The sequence below is a fragment of the Panicum hallii genome, chromosome 5 (genome assembly GCF_002211085.1).
Source record: "Panicum hallii strain FIL2 chromosome 5, PHallii_v3.1, whole genome shotgun sequence".
In the NCBI taxonomy this organism is placed as follows: Eukaryota; Viridiplantae; Streptophyta; class Magnoliopsida; order Poales; family Poaceae; genus Panicum; species Panicum hallii.
In genome coordinates, this window is record NC_038046.1 from 12,271,625 (window position 1) to 12,297,401 (window position 25,777).

Sequence of the window (25,777 nt, forward strand, 5' to 3'; positions counted from 1 at the left end):
ATTTAAGGATTAAACTTTGGTAATGATTTCACTACAGCCTTTGTTGGTACGCACGCTTTACATCGATTGGCTTGCACCGAAGTGGAGGATTCTTATCTCCTATGACAGCATATGCAAATAATTTCAAAACTTTTTAAAAAGTTGTAGTTTTCGAACCGGCCATTAAATTCAAATTCTGATTGCACAACTATATTTCTTTCGAAAAGACATAAGACGTCACTTGCATATGTTTTGACTATATTTTTTAAAGACATAAAAATTGCTTACATACAATAGAAAAATACCAAGATAAACTAGTAAAAATGCTTAGTGAATTTGCTAAAGTTGCCTATCACTTATCATGCAATAAATATTCACCCACCCCAACACAATTGTTGGCCATCATTCTCTAATCACACTATCCAATCTATCTTCTCAATATCACACCAATATCCACTTAACTGAACACAGGCGAGTCAAGCAACATTCTGTAAAGCTATAAGCAACTTTTGCAAAAGTCAGAAGCAAATTAGAATACACTGAAAGGCATTTTCTCGCAAGAAAAAAGTATTATTAAAACATAGTGGTGTGAGATCTTATTTTAAAGCTCTAATTGAAACGAGCGTAACCGTGTCACCGGATTTTGATTTGGAACGAGCGTAACCGTGTCATCGGATTTTGATTTGGATGCTCGATTTTGAAAGTATGATCTTGTTTATATTTGAAATTGTGTGCATGCACATGCATATCCGTTCTTTTTCTCCTCACGTACATGCATTTGCTGATATCATCCGTCTTTTTCCTTCTCTCTCCCTCTCCCTCGCATACATATAGATATATCTAGTGTGTTTGCCCGCAAGCTGATTTGCTTTATATACAAGTAAAATTGACCGTGTAAAGTGCTTTTTAATAAGAAAGAGACAGTACCCACTTAAACTTTTGCGGACATCTGACAAGTTCCACGGTCGCGTGTTTATCCTCGTTTGGCGGGGAACTTTGTTCACAACTGGGGCTCTCGTCTTCCCTTCTCGGCTTCACACTGAACACCAGCCAACCGATCAGCAGTGAAGCCCGGCTCCACCACCCACTGCCGCTGCATTCTCGGCTTCTGCTGCTGGTGCGCAGGTTCGTCCAACGGCGTCTCCTACCTGGCCAACCTGTCCTTCCTGGCGCTCCACGTGTCGTTCCATTGCCCCTCGCCTGTTTGCTTAAATATTTTGCAATGCGCGTATTGATTTTCCCCATTAGCTCTCTCTGCTATAGTCTAGGTTTCAATTGCATGAACAATTCAATCCACTGTTAGAAAATAGAAACTTGAAACCTCGTACCAAAAATCGTCATGGATTGAAACTACAGCTAGGTATACAGTACAGGATGACCCAAATTACGAGGGAAAGTTCACGGTACATTGACAGGACGATACAGCAACAGCAATGCATCTCATGTTCGTTTACACGTACACAAAAATGGTTTGGAAGATTCCCCTACTATCTTCACGATCAGAAAGAAACAGACCCATAGAAGCATAAGCGAGGCAACCATAGAAGCGCTCCTAATTTCAACTGTTTCTTGATACAGTGGGAACAGTACCACAGGTGAAGTAAAGAACTCCCTTCTAGAGCCAAAATGGTATTGGACCAAGTATGATGCGTGCCTCAGTTCTCTGCTACATCCGTTGAAAGGCCACGGTGCACACTTGAGACCCCTCAACTCCCCCAAACATTATGGTGGGGTATGTTCGGACATGATCTATGTACCGGAAGATCTGGGACACAGGTCCTGCACCTTCATCCATGGTCTCCTTGCCAAATTTTCTCTTGCTGAAGTCTTCTACTTCTTGCAGAAGCTCATCCTTTGTGTGATTACATGATGTTATGACCTGAAGATGTACAACAGAAAGTTTTATGCCAATTTACAAATAATGCGGGTACAGGCATTAGGATAAAAACCGATCCTGGAGGATGATGAGTCATAAGATATAGTTTAAAAAGTTTGTAGGAGAAGTACTAACCACAATGCCACCAGGCTCAACCAAGTTTGATACAGACTCCCAATACATTATTCTGAATAAAGTACATACAGAGATGTTAAACCGGTGACATAGATTTTTCTTCAAAGATAAAATTATTTTCAAATATAAGCAAAAGAACATGCTAACCCTCGTCTATCTACGTTTTATATTTCTGTAGATCAGAAACAACAAAGCCAATAGAAAGTCAAAGAAGATCGTACAACCTAAAGGCTACAGATATTTACTATGGCAGGATGGCTTGTCAAGACTTACACACTGAATAGTCTCTTCAGAACTAATCCGTCTAGTTATTTCTAGTACCAACAACATCGACAACTAAGGGCTTGTTTGGTTTGGTGGGGATTGACAAGGATTGGAGGGGATTAAATCCCTTACAAGTCTTAATCCTCCTCAATCCCCTTAGTGAGGGGATTAACTGAACAAGCCTTAAATGTGCTCAAAACTCTCTTTGGGGTCTCCAGGTCACAGTTGTACCTTTTCGCACGACCATCTGGATGCAATCCAATGGCATCCAAAGTCCCTTTGTCTGTAATAATTTTGAATTTCCTATCTAACTTTGTCTCTAGTATATCATCAACCTGAGAAAATAAAACAAAAATATGAGGGATTGCAGAGACAAAAGCGCCACATCATGAAAACACTAAAAGCAAATAATTTGATAAATTTCAAGTGCCCATGAACCCCAGAGTATGTTAGGTAAAATCATTCAAATTGAAATGACAGCTGTCCTGAAGCATTAGTAGTACTCAGCTAGTCAGCTGCATTTAACTAGTAGTACAAGTCCATTTCTGTGAAATTATCAAAATGGTAGCTATTCTAATTAATGGAGAGTATAATGAGATGAGAAATTTTGATGAATCATTTGGCAAATTAGATATCATAACACAAGTACAAGATAATGTTCAATTAACATGTAGCAAGTGGCTATTCTAGATTGTTGATTCTACAGTATATTGACTCATTTCCTTGTAATTATATGCTCTCATAACTGTAAGTCCAAACGATATCCATAACAAAAAAGAATGAAATTTCAAGGGAAAAAGCATGATTTGACAAGAAAGAAAGAGTTCAATTTGAGCATGTATACTAACCAAAAATTTTATTGAATCGAAGCCATCACGAGTGGCAAGGTTTCTTGCAAGTTCAATGGCTCCTTCACTGTAATCAGTACCTGTTAAATTTGTAAACCTGGCAAAACAGGCAATGCCATTTGGTCACAATCATACAACCTAAACAGAATAATTTACCATAAGGCCATAACTCGCAAACAATCAACGCAAAACTAGACTCCCACAATAGAGCGCAGCACAGCAATGCAAAACTGGCTGTACATTACAAATTGTTAGTTCAAAGACACAAGTTCCAAAATAAAATTGTCATATGGCTATCATAGATGATTACCCAAAACTCACTTCAAGATTATCTTATGCAAGTGGCAACAACACAACCTAGTTGAGTGTGATTGCACATTATTTTATATCAAACATCACTCAGAATACCCCCAGTAAAATTTCAAGTTATGCACAGATCACTTAAGCTGATTAATCACTTGAGTAAACTAGCATATGGCTGTCACTTTGCTGCATGTTGCTTGAATGATACTCCTTTTCCTCTCAACACTTGTAGACTATTTATAGTGTCCAAAGAGTGCCACTGGAAGGAACCTTTTCGATTGAATTATGTCTTTCTACGAAAACATGCATATAGTTTTCAGAAGGAGGCTACAATAAGGTATCTTTCAATGATAAGTGTTCTAACAAAAGTCTCTAATATTTTCACTAACATCCAAATTTTCAACTAAAATGCGCCTAATGAAAGTACATCTTAGGTAGTTAAGGTACAATGGTTGATGTTAAGTACTTCTTTCAGAGTCATTATTTAGAATAAAGAACTAAGTGACATCACCTTTTAACATGAAAAACTTATATATACAAGATTGCAGGTGAATTATAAAATTTATTTGCAGAAATCTTCAGCAGACCAAGATTCTGTTTCACTCAACAACATATTATTCTAGGGGAACTACTCCCTCTGTTTTTATTTACATGTCGTATTAGGTTTGTCCTAAGTCAAACTTGGCCAACTTTGACCAAATTTATAGAAAAGAATAATAACATTTGCAATACCAAATTTGTTTCATTGAATCCACCATGAATTATACGTTGATAGTGCATATGTTGGATAGTATAGTTGTTGCTATATTTTTCTATAGACTTGGTCAAAGTTAGCTAACTTTGACTTAGGACAAACCTAATACGATATGGAAATAAAAACGGAGGGAGTAATTAACCATCATTAAGAAAAATTCAGTAGTACCCCTGCTTAGCAAGTGCTTGCAAGAGAAGCCCGTTCCCAGTTCCAACATCAAGCACAGAGTAGTTGGAGAATAATTGTTCATCGACTTCACTTTTGATGCTGTCATCACCAGATGGAATCCCGCCTTGAATAATGTTACACAGACTCTTTGTCCAAACAGCAACTGTATCCATTACATCTGCACCAAACCTACAAACAGGAGGTTCTGTTCACAACCTAAAATAGAAAATCTTCTAACATCCACGGTATTCTACGAAAAATTGCAACAGGAAGCTTAAAAAGCAATGGATCTTTTCTTCTTAAACATAACGATACTCAGCTCTCTGCATGTTGGGGTGTGTGTGTGGGGGGGGGGGGGGGGGCAATGAATCATAATTTCCTATAAACAAAGAATCCCCTTAATAAGTGAAGGATAGTAATAATTTTTGCCATGTGAATTGTAAGTTCAGTGTGCACAAAATGTGAATGCAAGTATCTATGCTAAGTAACTCATTTACGTTTTTCATGAACATATACATTGGTGTGAAAAGAAATTCTTTGAGCAAACGAAACAGCAGCTAATATAATAGCATGAAATCAATTAGCGTAAACAACTTGGCCAATGAACAAAAACGTGCCACTTGTTTTACTTAGTGTGAAGATTTTGATAGTTGATATCAACAAGGACAGGATGTGGTTGGTCACCATATTTCTCCAGCATGCCCATGTTCCTGAAAATTTGCAAGATCTTCTGAATAAGAAGCATCCCAGTAGCTTTGGAGACCCAGCATTGATCCTTCAACATCACCAGGATCTTGATCTTCCTTATCAGAACTGCCGATACAAGGACATTTTAGAAGACAAAAGGTGTTTAACTATGTAAATACATGTCAAAAACATTCAAGAATAGAAATAAACAGGCAATAGGCCAGGTTTTCCATTCTTGCCATCCTGTACCTGGTTGCAGTATGTCAGAAGAGGAAGTTCATCTGACCTCTAACAAGAGATTGTAAACTACAGGTTTCCAGGGTATGGAGAATTGGGTGTGCTCCATTAAAGAGACCAGACATACGCCACTTCCATTAAGTGCGATAGAGTACTTACTGAACCTGGTGTAGAAGGAAATACGTGCTTAAGCCTAATGTATTTTTTTTATCATTTGTTAGTTGACACAAACCATGGGTAAGAAACTATTGGGTTTGCAATTGGAGATCTCTTCTAGTATTTATTTCAAAGGTGATGAGCCCATGTGACTCCAAAATATCACTGACCATATGGAAAACACTTATTTCAAGGAAAAAACTCACTTTGGACCTTTTTTTCTAACGGTAAAGTAAATTACTCACTCTTACAAGGTAGTTCTAAGACCCCGTTTGTATCCTCTCAACTTATTATAAGCTGCAATAGCTGGGGGAGCCAGCATATAGCTTATAAAAGCTGGGTAGTTGGATAGTTGAAAAGTGAACTATACGATTGGCTACAAGGTGGGCTCCTTGGATCAGCTACAGATTTTTTTATCAGCTCTAGCTGATCGAAATGGGCCCAAAAAATCCAACAAATTACTTTTATGTTCCACTTATCAACTCAAGGATTAACACAGAACATTAACAAGCCATTGCACATGAAATTGGACATGCATCTGGTCTTCGGATAACAGTAGTCAGCAATTCGGACCAAAAGGTATCCATCGTATTCAATCCTAAACATAATCACCAAAAAGAAGTGCAGAAATCAAAAGGTGCTGACAGCATCCACAAGAGACCACAACCCCGTACAGCAGCTAAAGCAACAAGCACTCTACGATATCAAGCATTATCAGGTCCTTCACGATTCGACAGATCTATATCTTCATGTCGATAGCATCCAGTTCGCTCAGTTGAGACGATTCGGCAGAAATACAGTACCAGTAATCGGAAGCGGCGGAGGGGAAGTTGGCGGAGGCCGTGGCAGCGGCGAGCACCTCTGCGGCGTCGGCGTAGCGCTGGTCGTCGTCGAGCGTGCTCCCGTACTCGCTCCGCACGGACCACGAGTCGGCCGCCACGGACCGCTCGTCGTCCGACGCCATTTCGAGGCCCCCGCTGCCACCGCCTGCTCCAGCGACGGACGCCGGGAGCTGGGGGCGGGGCGGCGTGCCAACGGGCATCTCGGGCTCCTCGGGCGTCAGCCTTATTCCAGCCATGGCGGATCGGGTATTTGTGCGGGAGATCGCGACGAGGGCGGGGCGCGGCGGCGGGCGCTGGGATTTGGGAAGGGGTCTGTGACCGGGGGCCGCTTCGAGTTTTTTTTTGGTTGGGGTGCGTGTGTGTTGGGCCGCGGGGGGGGGGGGGGGGGGGGTCTAGTGGCGCGGTGGCAATCTGCAATTGCCGATGGAGATGGCGTTTCTTGTCGGCCCCGTGTATGAATTCAGGAAAAATTCAATTTGATTTTCAAATGTTTATCTTCTTTGTTATAAAGAGCTCCGCCATAAGATTTCAGGACTCAATAACTTGAAAATCCTCCACTGCACTCCGTCACCTCCCAAAAAAAAATTACAATTAGGGTGATAAAGTATAGACGCGGACGTTTACAAACAATTATGGACACTCATCTCAATAAAAAACATACGCAACCCTAACTCTATAAATATCTCTAAAAGACTGAGTTGTCAGATCTCGAGATTGACAAAGTTACCATAGACGTTTCGATATCTATAGCCAAATCATTTACTATTAAAAGGAATAAATTCGAACACCTGTGTGTATCAAGTCGAGAGTTCGAATTTAGATGGACAGATCGACCATAAAAACCTTTACCAACTCGTATAATTGAGGTGTGAACTTAGCAGGGTGGCCTGATAAAATTTGCGGCTTTGCACCATTCGTTTGTACTTGCAAAATTTTTAATCTTGTGACTGCTAAATGCTAACACGATTTCCTTCGAGATTTCTACGGAAATTTGCATATTTGAGTGTAATGTGCTTCATCGGACACTTAGGTTTCAGCTATAAACATGGCCTGAGGAGAAAAGAGGCCTCAGATTATGAACTTATGAAATTTTGAAATATTTAAATCTGAATAGAAATTTATCCACTACATACAAACAGATCTAAGAGCATCTCCAGCAATACTTCTTAAATCGGGCCCTCTACTTTTTGAGAGTTCTTGAGTTAAGGTCTCTCTCTAAGTTTTTACTCAACTTCAGCAGTGGTCTCTAAATCTCACCCTCTTCTTTTAATCTAAAGGGTAGGATCCATTTATCAGCCGATAGAGGGCTCTCTAAAGACCCTCCAGAAATAGAACGTGGAGGGAGAGATTTGGAGGATTCCCCAAAATGGAGGCTTCAGTGGAGAGTCTGCTGGAGTTTTGTATTTTTTTATTACATCCTTCAAGTTTAAGATGGGGTTTGTTTAGAAGGTCGTTGGAGTTGCTCTAACGGAAAAAATAAATAGTCTGCATGTTTTTATCTGTGATGGCATAAGAACATATAAATCAAAGAAAATAACAACTCAAGTGCATATACGAAACAAACAAATGGAAGACAGCTGGAGAAAATATAACACTTTCTGTAGAATGAAAACAAAATGGATTCGTAGCCTGGTTCTAAACTCGTGGTCGTGGTAGATCCCGCAATGAGTGCACACACGATAAACTAGTACTTAGGGCGTGTTCGTTTGTTAGGGTCTAAAGTTTAGAGGTGTCATATTAAAGAGAATCTTATCATTTAGAAGTATTAAATAAAGTCTAATTATAAAACTAATTGCAGAACCCCAGGGCTAATTCGCGAGACGAATCTAATAAGGTATATTAGTTCATGATTAGCGGATGATTACAGTAGCATCACTGTGGCAAATTATGAATTAATTAGGCTCATTAAATTTGTCTCGCGAATTAGCACCCATCTGTGCAAAAGGTTTTATAAACAGATTTTATTTAATACTTCTAAATAATAAGATTCTCTTTAATGTGACGGGTCTATAAACTTTGGAGGCAAGAAAACCAACGCACCCGCTTGTTACAGCTTACAAACGATACAAACCACATGGAAACAAGTACAAGTACATGCAACCCGCGATTATTCTGCTGCACAGCAGCGATGCGACGGGAGCTGCACGTCCCCACCCGCTGCCGGTCCTCTGCTAAGCGCCAGACCACCAGGGCGATGTGCACGACCGAGCGGCGACCAAGTCAGTGCCGGGCTCCCGCGTGCCTTATCTGGTCAACGAACGCCTGGACGCCGCGGTCCGACGAGCCGCCGCCGCGCACCGCCGCGCGCGCCTTCTCCTTCCAGCCCGCCGCCCGTCGCGCCATCGCCGCGGCCTCGGGCCCGCCCATCGCCTCCTCGACGCGCTCGCGCAGCGCGTCCCTCGTCAGCGGCGTCGGAGCGCGGACGCCGACCCGGTGCACGTCGACCAGGAACCTCGCGTTGATGCGCTGGTCGGACCACCTCGGGGAAGCGACGACCGTGACGCCCGCGGCGAGCGCCTCGGCGGTGGAGTTCCACCCGCAGTGCGTCACGAAGCAGCCCACCGCGGGGTGCGCGAGCACGCGCTCCTGCGCGCACCACGGCACCACCTTGCCCCGGTCGCGGTCGCGGCAGGCGGCGGCGAGGGCGTCGGCGGAGAGGAGCGCGCGGGTGTCGTCGCGCACCACCCACAGGAACGGCCGGCCGGTGCTGGCTAGCCCCGCAGCTATCTCCGCCACCTCGTCGGAGTCATTGTTCACGAGGCTCCCGAACGCCACGAACACGACGGACCGCGGCGGGCGCGCGTCGAGCCAGGCCGTGCAACCGCCGTCGTCGGCAGCCGGGGAGGATTCACCGTCGGCGTCGTCTGGCTCGAGGAGTGGACCGACGGGTATGACTGGTAAGTGTTCGCGAAGCCCCTCGATGGTCGAGCGCTCGAGCTCGTCGAAGGTGTTCGCGAAGACCCACGGCACCGTCTCCCGGGCGCGGCCGAGGTCCGCGACGAGCATCTGACGCCACAGGTCCTGCCCGGACGCGTAGATCAGGAGGGGCTGGAGGTCGTCGGCGTCCAGCTCCGGGAGCCCCGGAAGCGTCACGGAGCCTGGCGCGCCCGCCTCCGGGAACGCCGCGAGCGCGTGGACGTGGTGGTAGTACACGGACAGGAGCGCGCAGGACTGGATCCACAGCATGCCGCGCGGGAGGCCCAGTTCGCCGGCGACGCGGAGCGCCCACGGCACGAAGGCGTTGGCCACGACGCACGTCACGGGGCGCCCGGCCTCGGCCTGGCCGCGGACGAGCTCCTCGAGCGCCGCCGGGCCCGCGGCCTCGACGTGGCGCGCCATGTCGCCGGCCACGCGGAACCGGGGGTCAACGGGCGCCCATATCCCGCCCCCGCTTAGCAGCTCGACACGGAGCCTCCCGCGGCCGGCTTCCGCTCCCGCGCCCCCGCCGTCGCCGTCGCCGTCGCCGTCACCGGGGCCGAGGCGGATGCCGGCGCGGAGGGCGGTGGTGAAGGTGACGAGGAGGCCCTTGGCTGCCAGGAGCCGGCCGAGGCGGAGGAGCGGATTGACGTGGCTCTGGAACGGGGCGGCGACGAGCAGGACGTGCGGGCGAGGCTGGGCCGGCGCGGACGTCATGGTCATGGGGACGGCAACGGCGGCTGGTTCTTGGCTCATATCCCGCGGCGGCGGCCTGGCCATCCAAGTGTGGTGTCAGACGCTCGCGCTATCAGGCCGCCTCCAACAATGCTGTCGAAATCGACAGCCTTGGTGGAGCCAAGAAACAATAAAGAAAAGATAATCTCTCCGACGCTATTCCGCTCCTGCTGCTCCGGCAAATACGCTCTCCTGGGATTTCGATAAGCGTGTCACGCGCTAGCGGGGAAACAAGATTCGATAAGCGTGTCATACGCTAGCGGGGAAACAAACGCTAGTGAAGTAAGATTTGCAGGCTTTTCCTCCTCCACCTCAGCTCGGGCTGACGATGTCTTCGCCCGCTGGAGGAGGCCTCATGTGGAAGAGGTGGCGGCTTTTGCACACGCATCGAGCCGGCCGGGAGCACAAAGATTTGCTCGAGCAGCACTGTCAGAGTTTCGCTTCACCTGGCTGGTGTAGAGGTAGGGCTTGGGCCGGGCCGGACCCCTCTCCGTGCCATGTTGGGTCTAGACTCCTGTGCACGTGAGGTACCTTGTCGTGCTGCAAGGCAATCTTTTTACCAGGTCCAAGCACGGTCCACGGCGCTGTGCCAACCCAAATACGATTTTTAGTATATTTTGCAGTTATCGTTCCGTGGATACTCGTATGTTTAAATACTCGTCGCTACATAAACAGATTTCTATACATAGAAAATAAAAATTCATCTTTTTCTAATAACTCTACTAAAGAATAACATTTGTTAATTAGAAAGTAGTATAAATTGATTGATATTAGAATAACAAGCTACACACAGGTCGACGGATCATTTTCGTGGCGTGCTAGTCCAGGCACAGCCCACATTTCGAGCCGTGCCATACGGTCCATCGTGCTAAGATCTTAGGGACGGCACAGTCCTCGAGTTCATATCGTGCTGGCACGGCTCAAAATTTTTCGTGTTGTGCCATGCTTCGGGTCGTGTCAAACGACGCTGCCGCAGCCCGCTAAAAATAGCACGGCCCAAGGCTGGTGTCACTTTTTGTCATTTGAATCTGATCTTGAAAAATAAGGAGAGGACACTGTTGATGAATCTTGTTTTTTTTTTGAAAGAAGATCAATGAATCTTGTTGATATGCACTGCACTACGCAGAAAAACTTTTCCGCATGATCTGATCGCCGTCGCTAGCTTTGTTCCGTTGGTTGCCATGTCGCTGTTGAGAAGTGACTTTTTTGTCAGGCTGCCTGACCCTGAACGGGCGAAGAAATTTCTTTCAGAGAGAGTAAACAGAAGAGAGAATCGCACTGAATGATCCACTCACCTAGCCTCCTGAAAGTGGCGGACGTAGCCACTGAAGTGCAGGAGCTCCTCTTCCTTCTCCTTTCTTCTTCCTCAAAAATGAAAGGGTGGTTCCGTTGTCTAGAAGCCGGTACGGGGCGGGTCCGCCGCTGCCTCTGCAAATTGCGATTTTACCTTCTCAACATCTTGGAGCTTCCATGGCGGTCACATCTAGCCTCTTCGAGCTTGTATGCTAGTCTAGCCGACACTATCAAACTTGTGTCGTTGTCTCCATTCGGGGAGCTAAGTGAGACGACCGTTCAAGTTCAAGGAAGGGAGAAAATGAATTGCAAGTTTGTGGCTGCTAGGTGATATAGCCGTTTGGCAAACAAAGCATTGGTGGTGGCTTTGGATATTTTCGCCAACAATAGATGGAGAAACAATAGAAGATACTGGTTATGATTCCTTCCTTTTATTTGGGTACATTTTCCCTATTTATTTGTGATTAATTGATCAGCTGAAATTATTGTGTATGCCGTCATAGAGGCTAGACATTTTTTTCCATTTTCTTAAAATGGTGAGATAGACGTGCAAGTTCAATATGCTACGTTTAAAGAGTAGTAGCTGAGACAATCGATTATGGATCTAGGTGCAATTTTTCTCTCTCTATATATTTGGCGTGCATTAATATTTTTATCAACAGATGAATAGATAGTGCCTATTTGAGAGGATTTTTACCGGCTTCGGCTTTAGCTATTTTGCACAAATTAAGAAACCATAGCGTGAAGCCGCTTTGTAAGTCGAGGTAAAAATGAATTAGAAGCCGGATGAAATTATATTTTTTGATTCACCGGCTTCAGCTTCACTAGTGAAGTTGTTTTAGGAGAAGTCCTCACAAACGGCCTCACTGGGATTCAACAAACACCACCTCGCGAACTTTAGTATTTTTGTCTTCTACATATGTTAGATATTTATCATATACGTAAAAGAGAGATGTCCATGAGGGACGATGTTTTTTCCACCAAAATGAGCGAAAGAATTACAGGTGCATGATTTCCATCAAATGGACGAAGAAATTTGGAGGTGCCGAGATTGTAGGCATGATGATGTTGTTTAGTCTTGAGTCCGATAAGAATTTGGGCTCTGGATTAGAATTTAAACCTGCATGTTGACGAGTCAGATCTAAAACATGCACTGGGGCATTCAGACTGGTCACCTGTTGGGAAAGGTGACCAGTGCAGAATGCGTCGCCCCTAGCATCAACCATGCTGGGAAAGATTCCACAGCCAATGATCGCTCGTGCAACGTGATCTCCCCTGGTGCAGGCTTGGAGCTTCAAGCGCGTAGTGTTCTCACGCGTGGAAATGACCAGGCCGGCTTATTTCCGGTTCAGGCAAAGGTGGGCTGGGCCGTGCAGAGTGCAGACCATCATCTCTGATCGGAAAGGGTTTTTTTTCTTTCCTGATCGGAAAGGTTGCTGGTTGCACAACCACTCTCAAGTCTGAACTCCCAAACCTGGGCCATGCAGGTCTGTCCGGCGGGGGGAAATGCCAAAAAGGTCATGTCGTGCTTGCCACTTCTGGGCTACGTTGGTCGTGCCACATTCTCCTCCATCTCTTCCAAACACGTGATGATGGTTGGCGCCAATAAAACAACACCATCTACTTAATTGGATTTAATAATACGAAATAAAAATCTAACATGAAATGAAATCTGGTAGAACTTTATTAACAGAAGACAAATTTTGTGTGCTGTTGAGGAGTTCAACACCCTACACAAATCACTTCTTGAAACAAAAAATTGCATGGGTAACATATATCATAAATTGCATGCTCTCTGTGTTGTCTAACTTCATTTACTGAACAAGGCGAGGGCAGGCACAACATAACTGCATGCGCTTCAGTTACCACTGTTACCAGCTCCAATGGACAAGGACGATACAGCGTCAACGAAATCCCAGGTGGCCCTGTACGACGACCCGTCTTCCGCCACCGCCGCGCTCGCCTTGGCCTTCCACCCCTCGGCCCTTGCCCGCATACCCTCCCCGTCCAGGTCCAGGGTACCCCTCATGGCCGCCTCGACGCACTGCCGCAGGTCGTCGCGCGTGGGAGGCGTCGGGAGCCGGACCCCGACGCCGCACACGTCCACCAGGAACGCGGCGTTGGTGCGCTGGTCGGACAACGCGGGGTATGTGACGACGGGCACGCCGGCCGCCAGCGCCTCCGTGGTCGAGTTCCACCCGCAGTGCGTCACGAAGCACCCAACGGCGCGGTGCAAGAGCACGCGCCGCTGCTCGCACCACGGCACCACCTTGCCCCCGCCGTTGCCGCCGCTCGAGGCGGCGGTGCCCGGCGGGAGGAGGTCGCGGTTATCGTCGCGCACGACCCACAGGAACGGCCGCCCCGTGGTCGCTAGCCCGGCTGCCACCTCCGCCATTTCGTCGCGGCCGAGCTTCACGAGGCTCCCGAACGCCACGAACACCACCGATCGAGGTGGCCGCGCGTCGAGCCACGCCGTACATTCGTCGACGCCGCCGCCGTCGTTTTCCGTCTCGAAGAGCGGGCCGACCGGGAAAACTACTGGCAGGTGCGCGCCAAGCGCTTCGATGGCGGCATGCTCGAGCTCGTCGAACGTGTTGACGAGCACCCACGACACCGTCCCGCGGAGGCTGGCAATGTCCGACAATAGCGCCTGGCGCCAGACGAACTCCTCGGGCGCGTGAATGAGAGCCGGGAGGTCGCCGGCGGCCAGCGTGGGCAGCCCGGGGATCAGATCGACCGGCGCGTCAGGCCCGGCCTCCTTCGAGGGAAACGCCGCGAGCGAGTGGAAGTAGTGGTAGTACAGCGACAGGACGGCGCAGGACTGCGTCCACAGCATGGCGCCCGGGACACCCGTGGCCCCCGCGGCGCGGAGCGCCCACGGGGCGAAGGCGTTGGCCACGACGCACGACACCGGGCGCCCCGCGTCGGCCTGGCGGCGGATGAGCCCCGCGAGCGCCGCGGGGGCCGCGTCGTCGAGGTGCCGCGCCACGTCGTCGGCGACGCGGTACCGCCGGTCTTCGGGCGCCCACAGCTCCTCGCCACGCAGGTGCTCGAACCGGAGCGCGCCGCGCCCGACGCCACCGTCGACCTCGCCATGCCGGTGCTTGAGCTTGAGGCCCGCGTGAGGGGCGGTGGTGAAGGTGACGAGGAGGCCCGCGGAGGCGAGGCGCCGGCCGAGGACGAGAAGCGGGCTGACGTGGCCCTGAAGAGGTGCAGAGACGAGGAGGACGTGCGTCGGCGGCGGCGGCGACGACGACATGGTAGGCGGCGGTGCTTCCTGGCTCGTCATCTCCGAAGCGAAGTGCCGTTGCAGAGACGAACTTGGCTTCTAGCCTTCTACGTACGCAGCTCTGCTTTGTCCGGCTATCGATGTCAGTTTGTTACTAGGGCTCATGTCCAAGTCTCCATGAATGCAGCAGAAACAGCTTTGGCGACGACAGGTACAGGTACAGCAGTCTGATGCGGGCATGCGGCGGCATCCGTCACGTAAGTTTTGGCGGTGGAAGTTGGAACCCGTGTGTCATGGGCCCTGGTGCAAGTACAACGAGCTAGCCCGGTTCCTTGCCCATGAGGTAGCCCAAAGGCTGTCGAGCTCCGCGCCCAGCCCGTGGCACGCGCCAGCCCTCTTGTTTGTGAGACTGGTGGGCTGCTCGCCCAACTCAAGCCCACCCGACCATTTCTGGCTGTCTCGATTTTCCTTTTCTTTTTTCCGGTCGCGAGCCTGGCTCGGCTCTCACACGACACGTACGCTACCGACGCACGGAGATGTACAGTAGACAGTACAGGAGCCCTCGCAAGGATGGAGATGATTCCTTAAAGAGCTCATCAGATCCCCTGAAATCATCGCCATCAGCCCATCACTTGCTCAAAAAAGAAAAAGAAAAATCATTGTCATCACGCAAGCTCCATCGATCTCAACAGCGCACTCAACCCGAACCCAACCGTTTGGTTCTGACTTGACTGGACATTCTAAATTCCCCAGCCCTCTGCAGGTCACCGAACAATTAGAGAAAACAAAACGCGGGCATAGTTCGGTCGCCGGCGAGACCAGGCGGGGTCACATGCCATCGCCCGTCCCCATGATGATTCGATGCGTTTACCGGCCTCGCTCGCCTGCGGTTGCATAATTAGGGTAGCGGAATTCCATTCCATGGTGGCTTCGCTGGTGGTCTTCCGCAGGAGCACTAGTGGGGTGCTCCATGATATTCCCAAGCATCTTTTCCACGCCTTTTATTTTCTCTGTGTGTCCATCTTCAGTTTTTGGAGAAACAGGGCCCGCTGTGTGCACGTCAGTCTGCACCATTCATTTCGTCTCCTTTTCATGTGTTGCCGCCGCTTTGCTTTCTTCTGAAGACTTGAGAAGTAAACTAAAAGGCTGCTTCGAGAGAATAAATTCTACGGGAAAATAAATCCGAAAACAACGGCTTGTTAGCAGCCTTTCCCCCATTTGAGGATGGTTGACGCTTCAAAGGAAACTAATGAGTGAACCAGTACCATCATTTTTTTTTTGGTTAGCCTTTGTGTAGATGTCGTACCTGCCCATTGCTGTCATCGTTCGAGAAAACTTAGAAGCAATGCCTTGGTGACCTGAGTATGACGACCATGGTGTTTCCTTTTTGCGATTGACTTTTGCACTGTTTGCTTGTTTGTATTTATTTTCATGATGTACACTTTGGACGCACGGTCGGCTAAAAGACGAGAACGCCAGCCAAAGCCTCGCTAGCTGCAGCAGCAGCACTAGTTCGTCGTACTGTTTTCTTGACAGCGTCAGCCATTTAATTTTGTGGAGAAGAGAGAAAAGACTGTGTGTAGCACAGAGCTCATTTTAGTCACCGGACGATCCATGAAACGCGGCCAAAAGCATCCGCCATTTAAGGTACTGTTTGGTTTCAGATCGGACTAGGACGAAGCCATTCCGTTTCGTCTTTGGTTCAAGAGCAGATGAAATGAAGTGGCTCCCGAGCATAATATTCCTATAGATTCTGGGATGAACTCGTCCCACTCAGGTAGCGCGAGTTCCATCTTGTGCTCGACACGGGTGCCGCCGTCCCTCACGTCGCCGTGGCTTACCATACGTCCCGAACTCCCGATACCGGTCCTTGGAAGGCCGCGCTGCCCCTCCCGTGCCGCTCCTAGCCTCCCGCGACAGGTAACATGGTGAGATCAGAAAATGACTGACTTGTTGGCCCCATTTGATGGTGCCACGGTGGTAACGATAGCTGACGGCGCACATTGGCTAATGTTTAGTTAGCTAAAAATTAGCTCTAGTTGATCCAAATAGGAAGGCTAAATGTGGGCTAAAGATTAGCAACGTACAACTAAAGTTTAGTCCATTAATCCTAAACCCGGCTAGTAATGACTAATTTCTAACAGCAGATAGCAAAATATTAAAATAACCTTCCCAAATGTCGCTGTGACATTTGGCATAGATCTATGAATAACTTTTCTCGATACTATGACCAAGTCAAAATTTAGTCAAGTATCCAAATAAAATATGGTTGATTTTAGCCAGCTAAAAATTAGACGACCAAACTTTAACCATGGCTAAATTTTAGATTTAGCTCATTCAAACAGATCTATACTTATCTCATCCCTATCCCTTGAACTAAAAAAACTGAACCACCACGTTCCTCCAACCAAAAATAAAAACAAGTTCCTCTAACCAAATATTATCTAAATAAGATGAATATTTTCAAAATAAGAAAGTAATATGTACGTTGATCATGGTAGTGCGGGGCAATTTAAACCATGCACAGTAATTTAATATTCCCCAATTCCATGAAATGACAGCTGCACAATACCAAATCAATTGTAAATATATTGATCATGGTAAATGATTTGCTAAAATTGTCTTCATTTCTATTAATTAGTTTTGAAAACCATTTGGATCCAACTCATGTTCCTCTTTCCTCTCTCCAAAATAAATGGAAAAGAGGCAGCACCCAAAAAAAAAGTACTGGTATTTTACACAAGGTGAAAAGGAAGAGTCAAAAGGAAAAAAAAACTATGAGCCTACGAGAGACAGCCTTTGCCATCTCCTTGTCTGGTTGGTCTTGACCATTATTGACCTGTATCAGCATCTCGCTGCCACGTAGCTCTCCTCCTGAATTGTCTCAAGCGTCGGCCGCCTCGACCGGCGGCCGCCGCCGCTGAGCCGCTGCTTGAGCTCCTCGATCTCCGCCGCGGCCGCCGCGTCGTCGACGGCCATCTCCTCCAGCCTCGGGGCCCTCGGCTTGGGCGCGTCCGTCTCCAGAAGCGACGCTTCGGCGGCGGCCTCCAGCACATCGGGCGGCGCGACGACGGCGGCCACCTTGGCCGTGGCGGCGGGAGACGACCCCGGCCTCATCCTCCTCCTCGCCGCCCGCGCCTTGTCCCCGCTGGCGACCACCGCGGCCGCCAGGCGCGCGACGTCGGCGGGCGCCACGGGCGCGCCGAGGCGCTTCATGGGGAGCGCGGCGTACAGCGCCCCGCGCGCGAGGGCCTCGTCCGCCGGGAGCGCCTCGATCCGCCGCCCGGGCCGCAGCGCGCGCGCGTCCGCCAGGAAGTGGCCCGGCGCCTCGAGCATGAGCTCGGCCGCCGTCGCCGGGAGCGGCACCTGCCGCACCCGCCCGTCCGGGAGCACGACCCGGGCGCCCCGCCCGCTCCCGGCTGGCGACGCCATCGTGCACGACGCGAGGTTGCCCATGGAGACCCGGCCTAGCTCGCTGATCTCCCTCCCACCCTCCCGCCCCCGCGCGCGGATGAGGAGCCTGCGGGCGGGCGGGCACGCGCGGGGGGACCCGGAGGTCTCGCTGCGGGATCGCGTGCGTCTGCTCGTGTTCCGGTGGGCTGCGGATGCGAGTGCCGGCGGGCGGGCGGCGTTATATAGGTGGGGCGCCGAGAGCGGTTGGGCGGGGGCGGAACGGGATGGTGCTGGTGGTGTTTGCTTGGAAGAACGCGTGTGATGGACGTGAGGAGGGACGGTGACGGGGGGCTTGGTGAGTTGGTGCTGGTGGCCTTGGTGCGTGCGAGAAAGATGGAGTCGGGTCGAGTCGCGTGAGAGGAGGGGGTGGCGGTGGTGGCCCGGTGGGTGGGTTCAGGTCGCCGTCGAGGTGGAATTGCGCGTGGGGCCGGCCGACCACGGGCTCAGGTCAGGTTGGGCTGGTCGCTTTGGGGTTGGCATTGCCGATGGTGGCATATGGTGCCCTGCAGCGCGGACTTCCGGAGGACGTGGTGCGTTCAGAATGGTTCCTTCCTTTCCCTTTTCGTGGCCGCCAGCCGGGCCGGGCACCTGAAAGCTGATAGCCTGGACCGGAACCTGCTACCGTAGCTACGCCGGTAGTCACGCAAACGGCACTATCTTGACGGTAACAGAGTGGTGCTTCATCACACTCGCAGCATGGTCCTGTCATTTTTTTTTTCGCTCGTCGATCAGACCCATCGCCGTTTGCACGCGCATCTGGTCTCATCATCCCATGGGACCTCGCCGTACGCGCTAGATTTGGGCCGAACGGTGGACCCCGAGGTCGCTCCTTCCACGGTTCGGCCAGTCAGCTTTGAGTGAGCAGCACGGAGGAGCTGGCCATCCATCTCGACTCCCCAACCTTCAGCGCAGTAGACAGTAAGTACATGGAAAGGACGCTTTTGGATCCGACAGTGACCATCCAGTGTGAAACTAGCTAATCCAGCTCGAGGATGCCCAACCGCATGTCCGCTTGCGAGCCCCGCTTGACCCGACCCGACTCGCGACTCGACTCCCGCACAGCATCGACAGCTTGCGCGTGGAAGCATCTGAACATGACGCGCGCGATCCAACCGCACCGCAACGAGAATGTCGCGGGCGAAGCTGCCGCGAACCTGCCCGGCGAGCTGCAACTTGCGAGGAGCGCTGGCGAATAAGCACCCGGGGCCGGGGCACATGAGGGTGGCGTAACTGCGCCCGAATTATGCGCCTACGCGCGTGTGGACTTCAGGTCACGGGGGCGGCGGCCGGGGGACCCCCGCCCCGGCGTGGCGAGTTGTTCCTCTCGTGGCCCGCGCGGTGTGCACTGTGCAGTGCACGGCGGGCGAGCGGCTCGCTCCGGCATCAGGCCCCAGCCTCATTATCAGCAGGGCAAGGACTTCCAACCAGTTCCTGGGGTGTCTGTGATTATGGGATGGGAGCGAGCCCACATGGCCCCGTTCTCTCGCGTGAGACCTGCTGGTGACTTGCGGGAAAAATGCATTAGCTCGTCGAGGTCGGGGTTACCGAAAGATACAGCGCACTGATGGCTGATCACCGATCTGCGGCCATGACTCGCCGCTGCTAGTGCTCGAGTCTGGGTGTCAACGGACAGTGGGCGTTACTATCTGCTTGGTCATGTAAGGATCGGAGGTGGCAACCCGGCCTATCAAAGCTAGCAAGTTTTCTTTCAGAAAAAGAAGCTAGCTAGTCCTTGGTGGCCACCGGCCAGCGCACTCGGTAACGACCACTGATCCGGCGAGTCCGTGGGTGCCATGGTTTGGTAGCTCCACAAGTGCTGCTTGCCCAACTGCCGAATCACAACAACTAATCTGTGGCGGATAGTTTACCGACGAGCTCATTCGTGCATGGGAAGATATCCCGCTAATGTTAGGGATCACGCCCGCGGGTGCGATGTGACTCGTCGTACAGGACCCAGCTACAGCCCACCGCCGCCGGCGTCGCTCGCTGCGCTGCCGAGGTAGGGGAGGGGGAGGGGGAGGGGAGGGGGGAGAGGGGGGAGCGGCCACTGGTGAGGGGTGGGAGGGGGGAAGCGGCCAGCGGCGCCAACGGCCGGGTGATGGTCGAGGTGGTGGGATTAGGATTTCGGATTGCCGGACTTCCAATGGCCGATGGCTTTGGAGGGAAGGTCGGCGGCCCGACGATGGTGGTGGTTTGAAAGACGGCGGAGGCGAGACGGCGTGGGAGCATCGCCGGCTGGGTGGGACTAAACCCTCGGTGGACGGTGGCCGGCGGCGGAGGCAAAAAGGGTCGGTGTCAAGGATGAGGGTCGGGTTAGCGTCAACGGTAGTGGAGGGCGGTGCTGGTGGCGGGGAAGCGCGGCCGGCCCACCTGCAGCCCATGGCGCCCATGGCGGTGGAGGCAGGGGGAGCTTTCTGCGACGCTCCCCCTGACTGCGAATAGCCCCCGAGTTATCCTACAAGGCACAAGTCGATGCCATTATCTTATTCTTACCTCTTTTAAACCAGGGTTGGACCGCAAAGTAATGTTGTATATCTGTGCTACTCTGGCATCGCATTCACAAAACCTGCTTGGAAACTGATTGAGATCGGACACACTCACATCCTACGACTGCTTCCAGGATGACGATTCTTGCCGACCAAACCATATCATCCAGAAGATTTGAGATCAGGAAACACAAGGGGTGACAGGACAGTCAGGTGAGTGTAAACAGAAATAATAATTAGAGTAACAGGTCATCGACGATGCAACCGGCTGAAGCTATACAACTTTGGATAACCAATGGCGGCACGGAGCACAAGCTCACAAGTGTAGAACTCCTTTACTAGTTGTACCAAATATGGCTGTGAATCAGAACAGTACGGCAAAGCGCGAAAAGGCCGACTACTGTCGACCAACAAACAGGTACCAATGGCCTCTGACGAGAAATGGCAGTCAGTTCGACCTTCAACTACGTAATGGCTGGGTTTTTAGGACGCCCTGGGCAAGTGACGGAGCTAAGCCACTTGCCTGGCCAGGTAAACGGCGAGCCGCCTCTCTTCGAACGAGTACTCAATCTCCTCCGCCAGCATCGGCTGCTCTGGCTTCTCCTGGAAAAGGGAGACAGGAGTGGCTATGACCTTGTTAGCGACTGCGGGCGTCATCGACACCTGCATTGGAGCCGTCACCGTCATCGGCGTTTTGGGATTGAGCGTTGCAAATGTCTTGGGGGTTTTGTTCTCTTCCTCAGTGTCATTGGAGATGGGTCGTGCAGGTGTCGAAGAGACGTTGTTTCCTGGCATGATCTGGGCAAAAGGCTTGCGAGGTGTTTCTGCCTCACGTAGAGTACTTCCGTTGAAAGTTAACTTCTTGATGGGAAGACCAGCAATGTCCAAGCCTCTACTACCTGAAAGTGTTAACCTCAGAATTGTGCAAAAGTCCAAGGAAAAAAAGAGGCATCAGCATTCCTGTAGAGGAATGGACAATGAAGCTTACTAGGAGATAAAGTGCCCAAATCTTCAGTTTTCTTGGCAGCACGAGCAGTCTTCGAATGCAGTATGTCTGTCTTCGGGGCTTGCATTGTGGCTCCACCAAGAGACAGCCTTCGGTTTGCACCACCCATGGAGTTCCTAGGCACCTTCTTTGTACTTTGAGGCTTGGATGGACTTGGTTTTGATCCGTAGAGTGCTTCCTGCTCAGCTTTGATTTGATCCTGGATTTTCTTCTGATCCTGGAATTACATTCAGGTGTTACAACATATTAACTACAGTTAAAGCAGATGGTATATATGCAATGTAGAAATATTGTGCCCAAGCATAATATACCCTTTGCCTCTTCTTCTCTAGCTCTTTCTCCTGGCGAACAATCATGTACTCTTCAAGCATTGACAGTAGGCGGACCTGAAAATATTGCATGAAAAACATATGTTGGTTGCACAAATCATATTTTAGCAAAATGGAAAAAAATGGTAAATTGGTTGCAACTATGGTGGAAGAATCAAGACATTGTATGAACAGAACAGAATTAGTGAACCTCTAATAGATATCTTACTAAGCAACATTACCTGGGATCTTGTTAACCAAAATACGAGCCTTCTCCGCTCTCTTGAGTGTCAGATGGGCCCCCCTCCCAGCATTATAACGGTTGTCATCCTAAGCACAAATAGGTCAGAGAACTGTAACCATCTACTAAACAAAAATAGGTCGCAGAATTGTATATACAGTTTACAATCATTCTTACTTTGTTGTAATCTTCCAACCACGCTTCCTCCTCACATGCATTCAGCCATCTTTCAACCTTCTCAAGAATATCCTTTCGGCTAAAAGCTTCCTCTTTCACTGTAGCAATGTGAGACTCAATTTGTTCCAGCACCAGCGCAGGATCAACAGCTCCTGTAAAAAAAAGGTAAAATGTGGATGAGATAGTTATCATGTGACTATATTTTGCAGGCCCACAACAAATTTTTACTGGACACAAGTCATTAGAAAACAAGGATATGATCTTTACCTGCCTCAATAGCCTCAGTGCTAAATTCAGCTGCATAACCTTCCTCGCCAATCAGATGAGCACGTCTCCTATGCTCTTCCAGTTCTGTCTTCTTTTTCAGAACTAGGTCTTTCATCTTGCTCGCTTTCAATTGTTCAAGCCTTAATACTTCAGATTCCACCTACATTTAATATCAAGATATAATCTCAGATAATTCTTCTCTCAACAGAAAAAAACAATAGCAATAGTGGCATGAGAACAATCTCTGCCGGATAATGGACTCACGTAGCTGAGGAAGTCAATGGAGAGGGTGTTGGGCTCAGTTATTTCATGTTCCGAAGCAGCAATATTAGACGTTACATTCTGGAACACCTGCTGCTCTTCAAGTGGTGTATCCATGAGATTCCAAAGTTCAAGCATGCTAGATGCCAAATCTTGAAGCTGCGATTTTCAGAATTCAGTAAATAATTCAAGGTGACTTTTCTTGAGTGTTCAAATTTCTAAAATCATAGACAAACGCTGACCTTTTGCATCCTCTGGACCTTCATTTCACGTAATCCATTTACAGCTGATGCAAGTCTCTCGATTGTACTGTTGCTCAGGTTCTTTGATCCATCAGCCTCACCCAGGCTAGGATGCACCTCATATACTGTTTGCTTGAAGTCTATACCAAGCACCTCGCACAAGGAATGCAAAGTGTTCAAATGTTCCATCACTTGCTTCAGCCGATCACTCTGTCAGAAACAGATACAAAAAGAAAAAAGAAATTTATTGACTTACATGAGGAATTAAGGAAAAATAATTGACATTGTGAGGAATATGCATCGACAAAATGAATCAGATTAGAATAAGTGAAGCTAACCTTCTCCTTCTGAAGGGATTGTAGCTCCTTCGTTAACTCCTCAAGCTTTCTTAATGACAGATCAGACTGATCCACAGGAACTTTAAAGGGCACAAAATCTGCAGGCCTGATTTCAGATGCAACCTTCTTAATTTGATCCATGACATCAACAAATTGGTCCCATCTTTCGACTTTCTTCTGTCTCATCTCCTCCAAGTATGGGACAATTGCGTTCAATTCCTCCCTTAAACCATGCAACTTCTGATCTGACTGTCATATTTTCAAAAAGAGAAATGTACCAATTACTGGTGGAGTCACTCCCAAAAAAAAATCTTAATGTAGAACATTGCATTCAATTGCTCACTTTAATACATGATAATTTCGCCCTTTTAACCTTGTAACTTCTGATTTGATTGTCATTTTTCTTCTCAGGAAAAAAGTACCAATTACTAGTGAAGTCACTACAGAAAAATCCAAGTACTCAATATAGCACGAGTGGTTTGATATCCAGCCATTGTCACATTATCAAAGCCGTAGCAAAGTCAAAATGGCAGTAAAAATATAGGATTTTTTTTGTTCTTGTTGGCAGTAAAAGGAGATCGCGAGTGAAAATTCTACAGAATATCCCTTTCCCTACAAAAAAAAGTTAGAACTAGTATTCAAATGGCATTCGGTTGACTTCTTTTGTTCCTTTCAGGGCATAGTGTCACTTGCCGCACAGAAGCTAACCTGTCTAACATGTATCGGCGGCTCACCCATGGCCGAGCAGATGCCGGCGAGCTCGGCCTCTGCCTCGGCAATGGCTTGCCGCAGCTGTGCCCTGCAGCGATTGGCCAGGTCGACCTTCCTCCTGTAGACCTCGAGACACTCCTGCTCGAGCTCCAGCAGCATCCGGTCCCTCGCAGAGTGGGGCTCCCCGACCTCATCCCAAATCACCTGGGACAACAGAAAGCACAACCTCAATTCATCGCACCCGGCGCGCGCGGAACAGCGAAACCAACAACAAAACACGAGGAAAAAAAAACCGGTGGAATTAGGGGGGGCGCGGCTTACGTTGAGCTCCAGCAGGAGCGAATCGCACGTCGTCGACATCTGTTGGAGCTGGTCCTTCACGGCGCTACTCATCGCGAGATGGCGAGCGACCGCAGCGGCACCCTGCAAACGCGATTTCACAGTTCAAACCCAACTCCGCAGCAACAACACACACTCTCCGGCGCCGCGCGCACCAGGTGCGCAGGCCGACGCCTCAACCACGCGGAAGAGGGAGGAGAGATCCCCTCCGAACCTAGGGTTACCCCCTCACCGGAGCCGGCACACCACGGCGCGAGCGACCGGATCCAACCCGAGGGAGCTGCGAGTAGGGCGCTCACCTCTTCACCGCTCGGCGCGGCCTCGTCGAGCGGGCGGGACGGGGAGGGGGGCGGCGGGCTGTCGCCGTGTGGGGAGTCGCGCGATCGGCGCCTCAGGGGACGAGAGAGAGCGGAATGGGGAGGGGATGGGATGAGAGGAAGGGGGCGGAGAGTGTTTGAAATGTTTTGAAATAGGGTAGGGGGGAGTCGGAGGAGGCAAGAAGGGCGGAGGAGATTTGGGGTTTGGAAATCCGTTGGTTCGGGGAGGGGACAGTCGGCAGCAGAGAGCCGTTAGGGGCGAAATCGGGCCGGATCCGGAGGGATCCCATCACGAGACCTCCGTTTTGAATTAAACGGCTGGGATGGCGGGGATGGACTCGTTCCGGGGGGGCATGAATTTGCCAAGTCGGATGCCATACATGTGGACTTGTGGCGGCGGTCAGCATGTCAATACCCACGCGTCAGATGCAGAGAGCTAACAAAGTTTTCTTTTGACTCCGAGTAAGAGCACGGTCGTGCATCGTTCCTCTAGGTGGCGATCCGATTGCGTGATGCAAGCACAAAAAGGGCGAGAAACATGGTGCCTGAATGTACATGAAGAGATGGAGATGAAATTTTAACTTGGGGTGTGTTCGTTTCCGATTAGAGTCCTCTAAAAATTTTAGAGTGTTCCCTTACTCTAAACAATCGCAGTCTTATTAGAGGCCGAATTAGAGGGCTGTTCGGTGCCGGACCTTTAAAGTTTAGATATTTCGAGTTTTAGAAGAGTGAAACGAACACACCCTTGGTGAAATTTGGGGGGAGGAACACATGGTGCCATCTGCCATGTACCTGAATAGATGAGATGAAATTTTATCAAAGAAACTTCATACTTGTGTAGCATGGTTTACCTCAAACCGGCACGCCAGCCGAAGACATGGTGGCAAATTGGTGAATTTTTGTAGTCTGATTTCGGAAAAGGAAAGTATTTTGCTAAATGCCAAAGCCCACAAAGCTTCGGTTGCACGTTATCTCCAGTCTTGAGGACCAAAGAGATGTTGGAGGATTGCGGTGCATTCCCAGATTAAACACGTACCTTTGCATCCATTCATGTGACCATTACTCAAAAAATTCGTTTGGTGTTCCAAATAGAGCCAAAACCAAAGGCAATTTTTTAGGCTTGTTTGGATAGGCTAAATTTGAGTGCTAAAGTTTTAGTACCTATTAACACTTATATCTCATTAGCACTTCTGTTTGGACTTATCACTT

General features: G+C 49.6%; 5 protein-coding genes across 6 annotated transcripts; all 5 read right to left on the reverse strand.

Annotated features, from left to right (window-relative positions):
• Positions 1 to 1,304: 1,304 nt before the first annotated feature.
• On the reverse strand, positions 1,305 to 6,611 carry LOC112895201 (EEF1A lysine methyltransferase 2). 2 transcript variants are annotated; one of them, XM_025963122.1, is made up of 7 exons: positions 6,211 to 6,611; positions 5,012 to 5,140; positions 4,328 to 4,516; positions 3,103 to 3,199; positions 2,486 to 2,589; positions 1,991 to 2,042; positions 1,305 to 1,858 (listed from the first exon to the last, which is right to left on the reverse strand). In XM_025963122.1, exons 1-7 carry the CDS (start codon positions 6,483 to 6,485, stop codon positions 1,646 to 1,648), a joined length of 1,059 nt encoding a protein of 352 aa, XP_025818907.1. In that variant the 5' UTR covers positions 6,486 to 6,611; the 3' UTR covers positions 1,305 to 1,645. The 2 variants fall into 2 exon arrangements, with proteins under 2 accessions (XP_025818907.1, XP_025818906.1); XM_025963121.1 differs by having other exon boundaries at positions 5,012 to 5,143.
• Positions 6,612 to 8,231: 1,620 nt separating this feature from the next.
• On the reverse strand, positions 8,232 to 10,358 carry LOC112895833 (gallate 1-beta-glucosyltransferase-like). The gene has a single exon (XM_025963826.1). The coding sequence runs from the start codon at positions 9,943 to 9,945 to the stop codon at positions 8,470 to 8,472; it is 1,476 nt and encodes a 491-aa protein (XP_025819611.1). The 5' UTR covers positions 9,946 to 10,358; the 3' UTR covers positions 8,232 to 8,469.
• Positions 10,359 to 12,926: 2,568 nt separating this feature from the next.
• Positions 12,927 to 14,620, reverse strand: LOC112894718 (gallate 1-beta-glucosyltransferase-like). The gene has a single exon (XM_025962513.1). It carries the CDS (start codon positions 14,480 to 14,482, stop codon positions 13,052 to 13,054), a length of 1,431 nt encoding a protein of 476 aa, XP_025818298.1. The 5' UTR covers positions 14,483 to 14,620; the 3' UTR covers positions 12,927 to 13,051.
• Positions 14,621 to 17,027: 2,407 nt separating this feature from the next.
• Positions 17,028 to 18,148, reverse strand: LOC112894752. Its single transcript, XM_025962554.1, has one exon. It carries the CDS (start codon positions 17,876 to 17,878, stop codon positions 17,267 to 17,269), a length of 612 nt encoding a protein of 203 aa, XP_025818339.1. The 5' UTR covers positions 17,879 to 18,148; the 3' UTR covers positions 17,028 to 17,266.
• Positions 18,149 to 20,575: 2,427 nt separating this feature from the next.
• Positions 20,576 to 24,704, reverse strand: LOC112893838 (65-kDa microtubule-associated protein 3). The gene is given in 11 exon segments (XM_025961341.1): positions 20,576 to 21,260; positions 21,350 to 21,584; positions 21,679 to 22,005; positions 22,094 to 22,245; positions 22,361 to 22,520; positions 22,625 to 22,780; positions 22,864 to 23,073; positions 23,202 to 23,450; positions 23,910 to 24,116; positions 24,234 to 24,335; positions 24,551 to 24,704. Coding segments are annotated over 10 exon segments (2,157 nt in total). The 5' UTR covers positions 24,306 to 24,335; positions 24,551 to 24,704; the 3' UTR covers positions 20,576 to 20,871.
• Between the last annotated feature and the right edge of the window lie 1,073 nt (positions 24,705 to 25,777).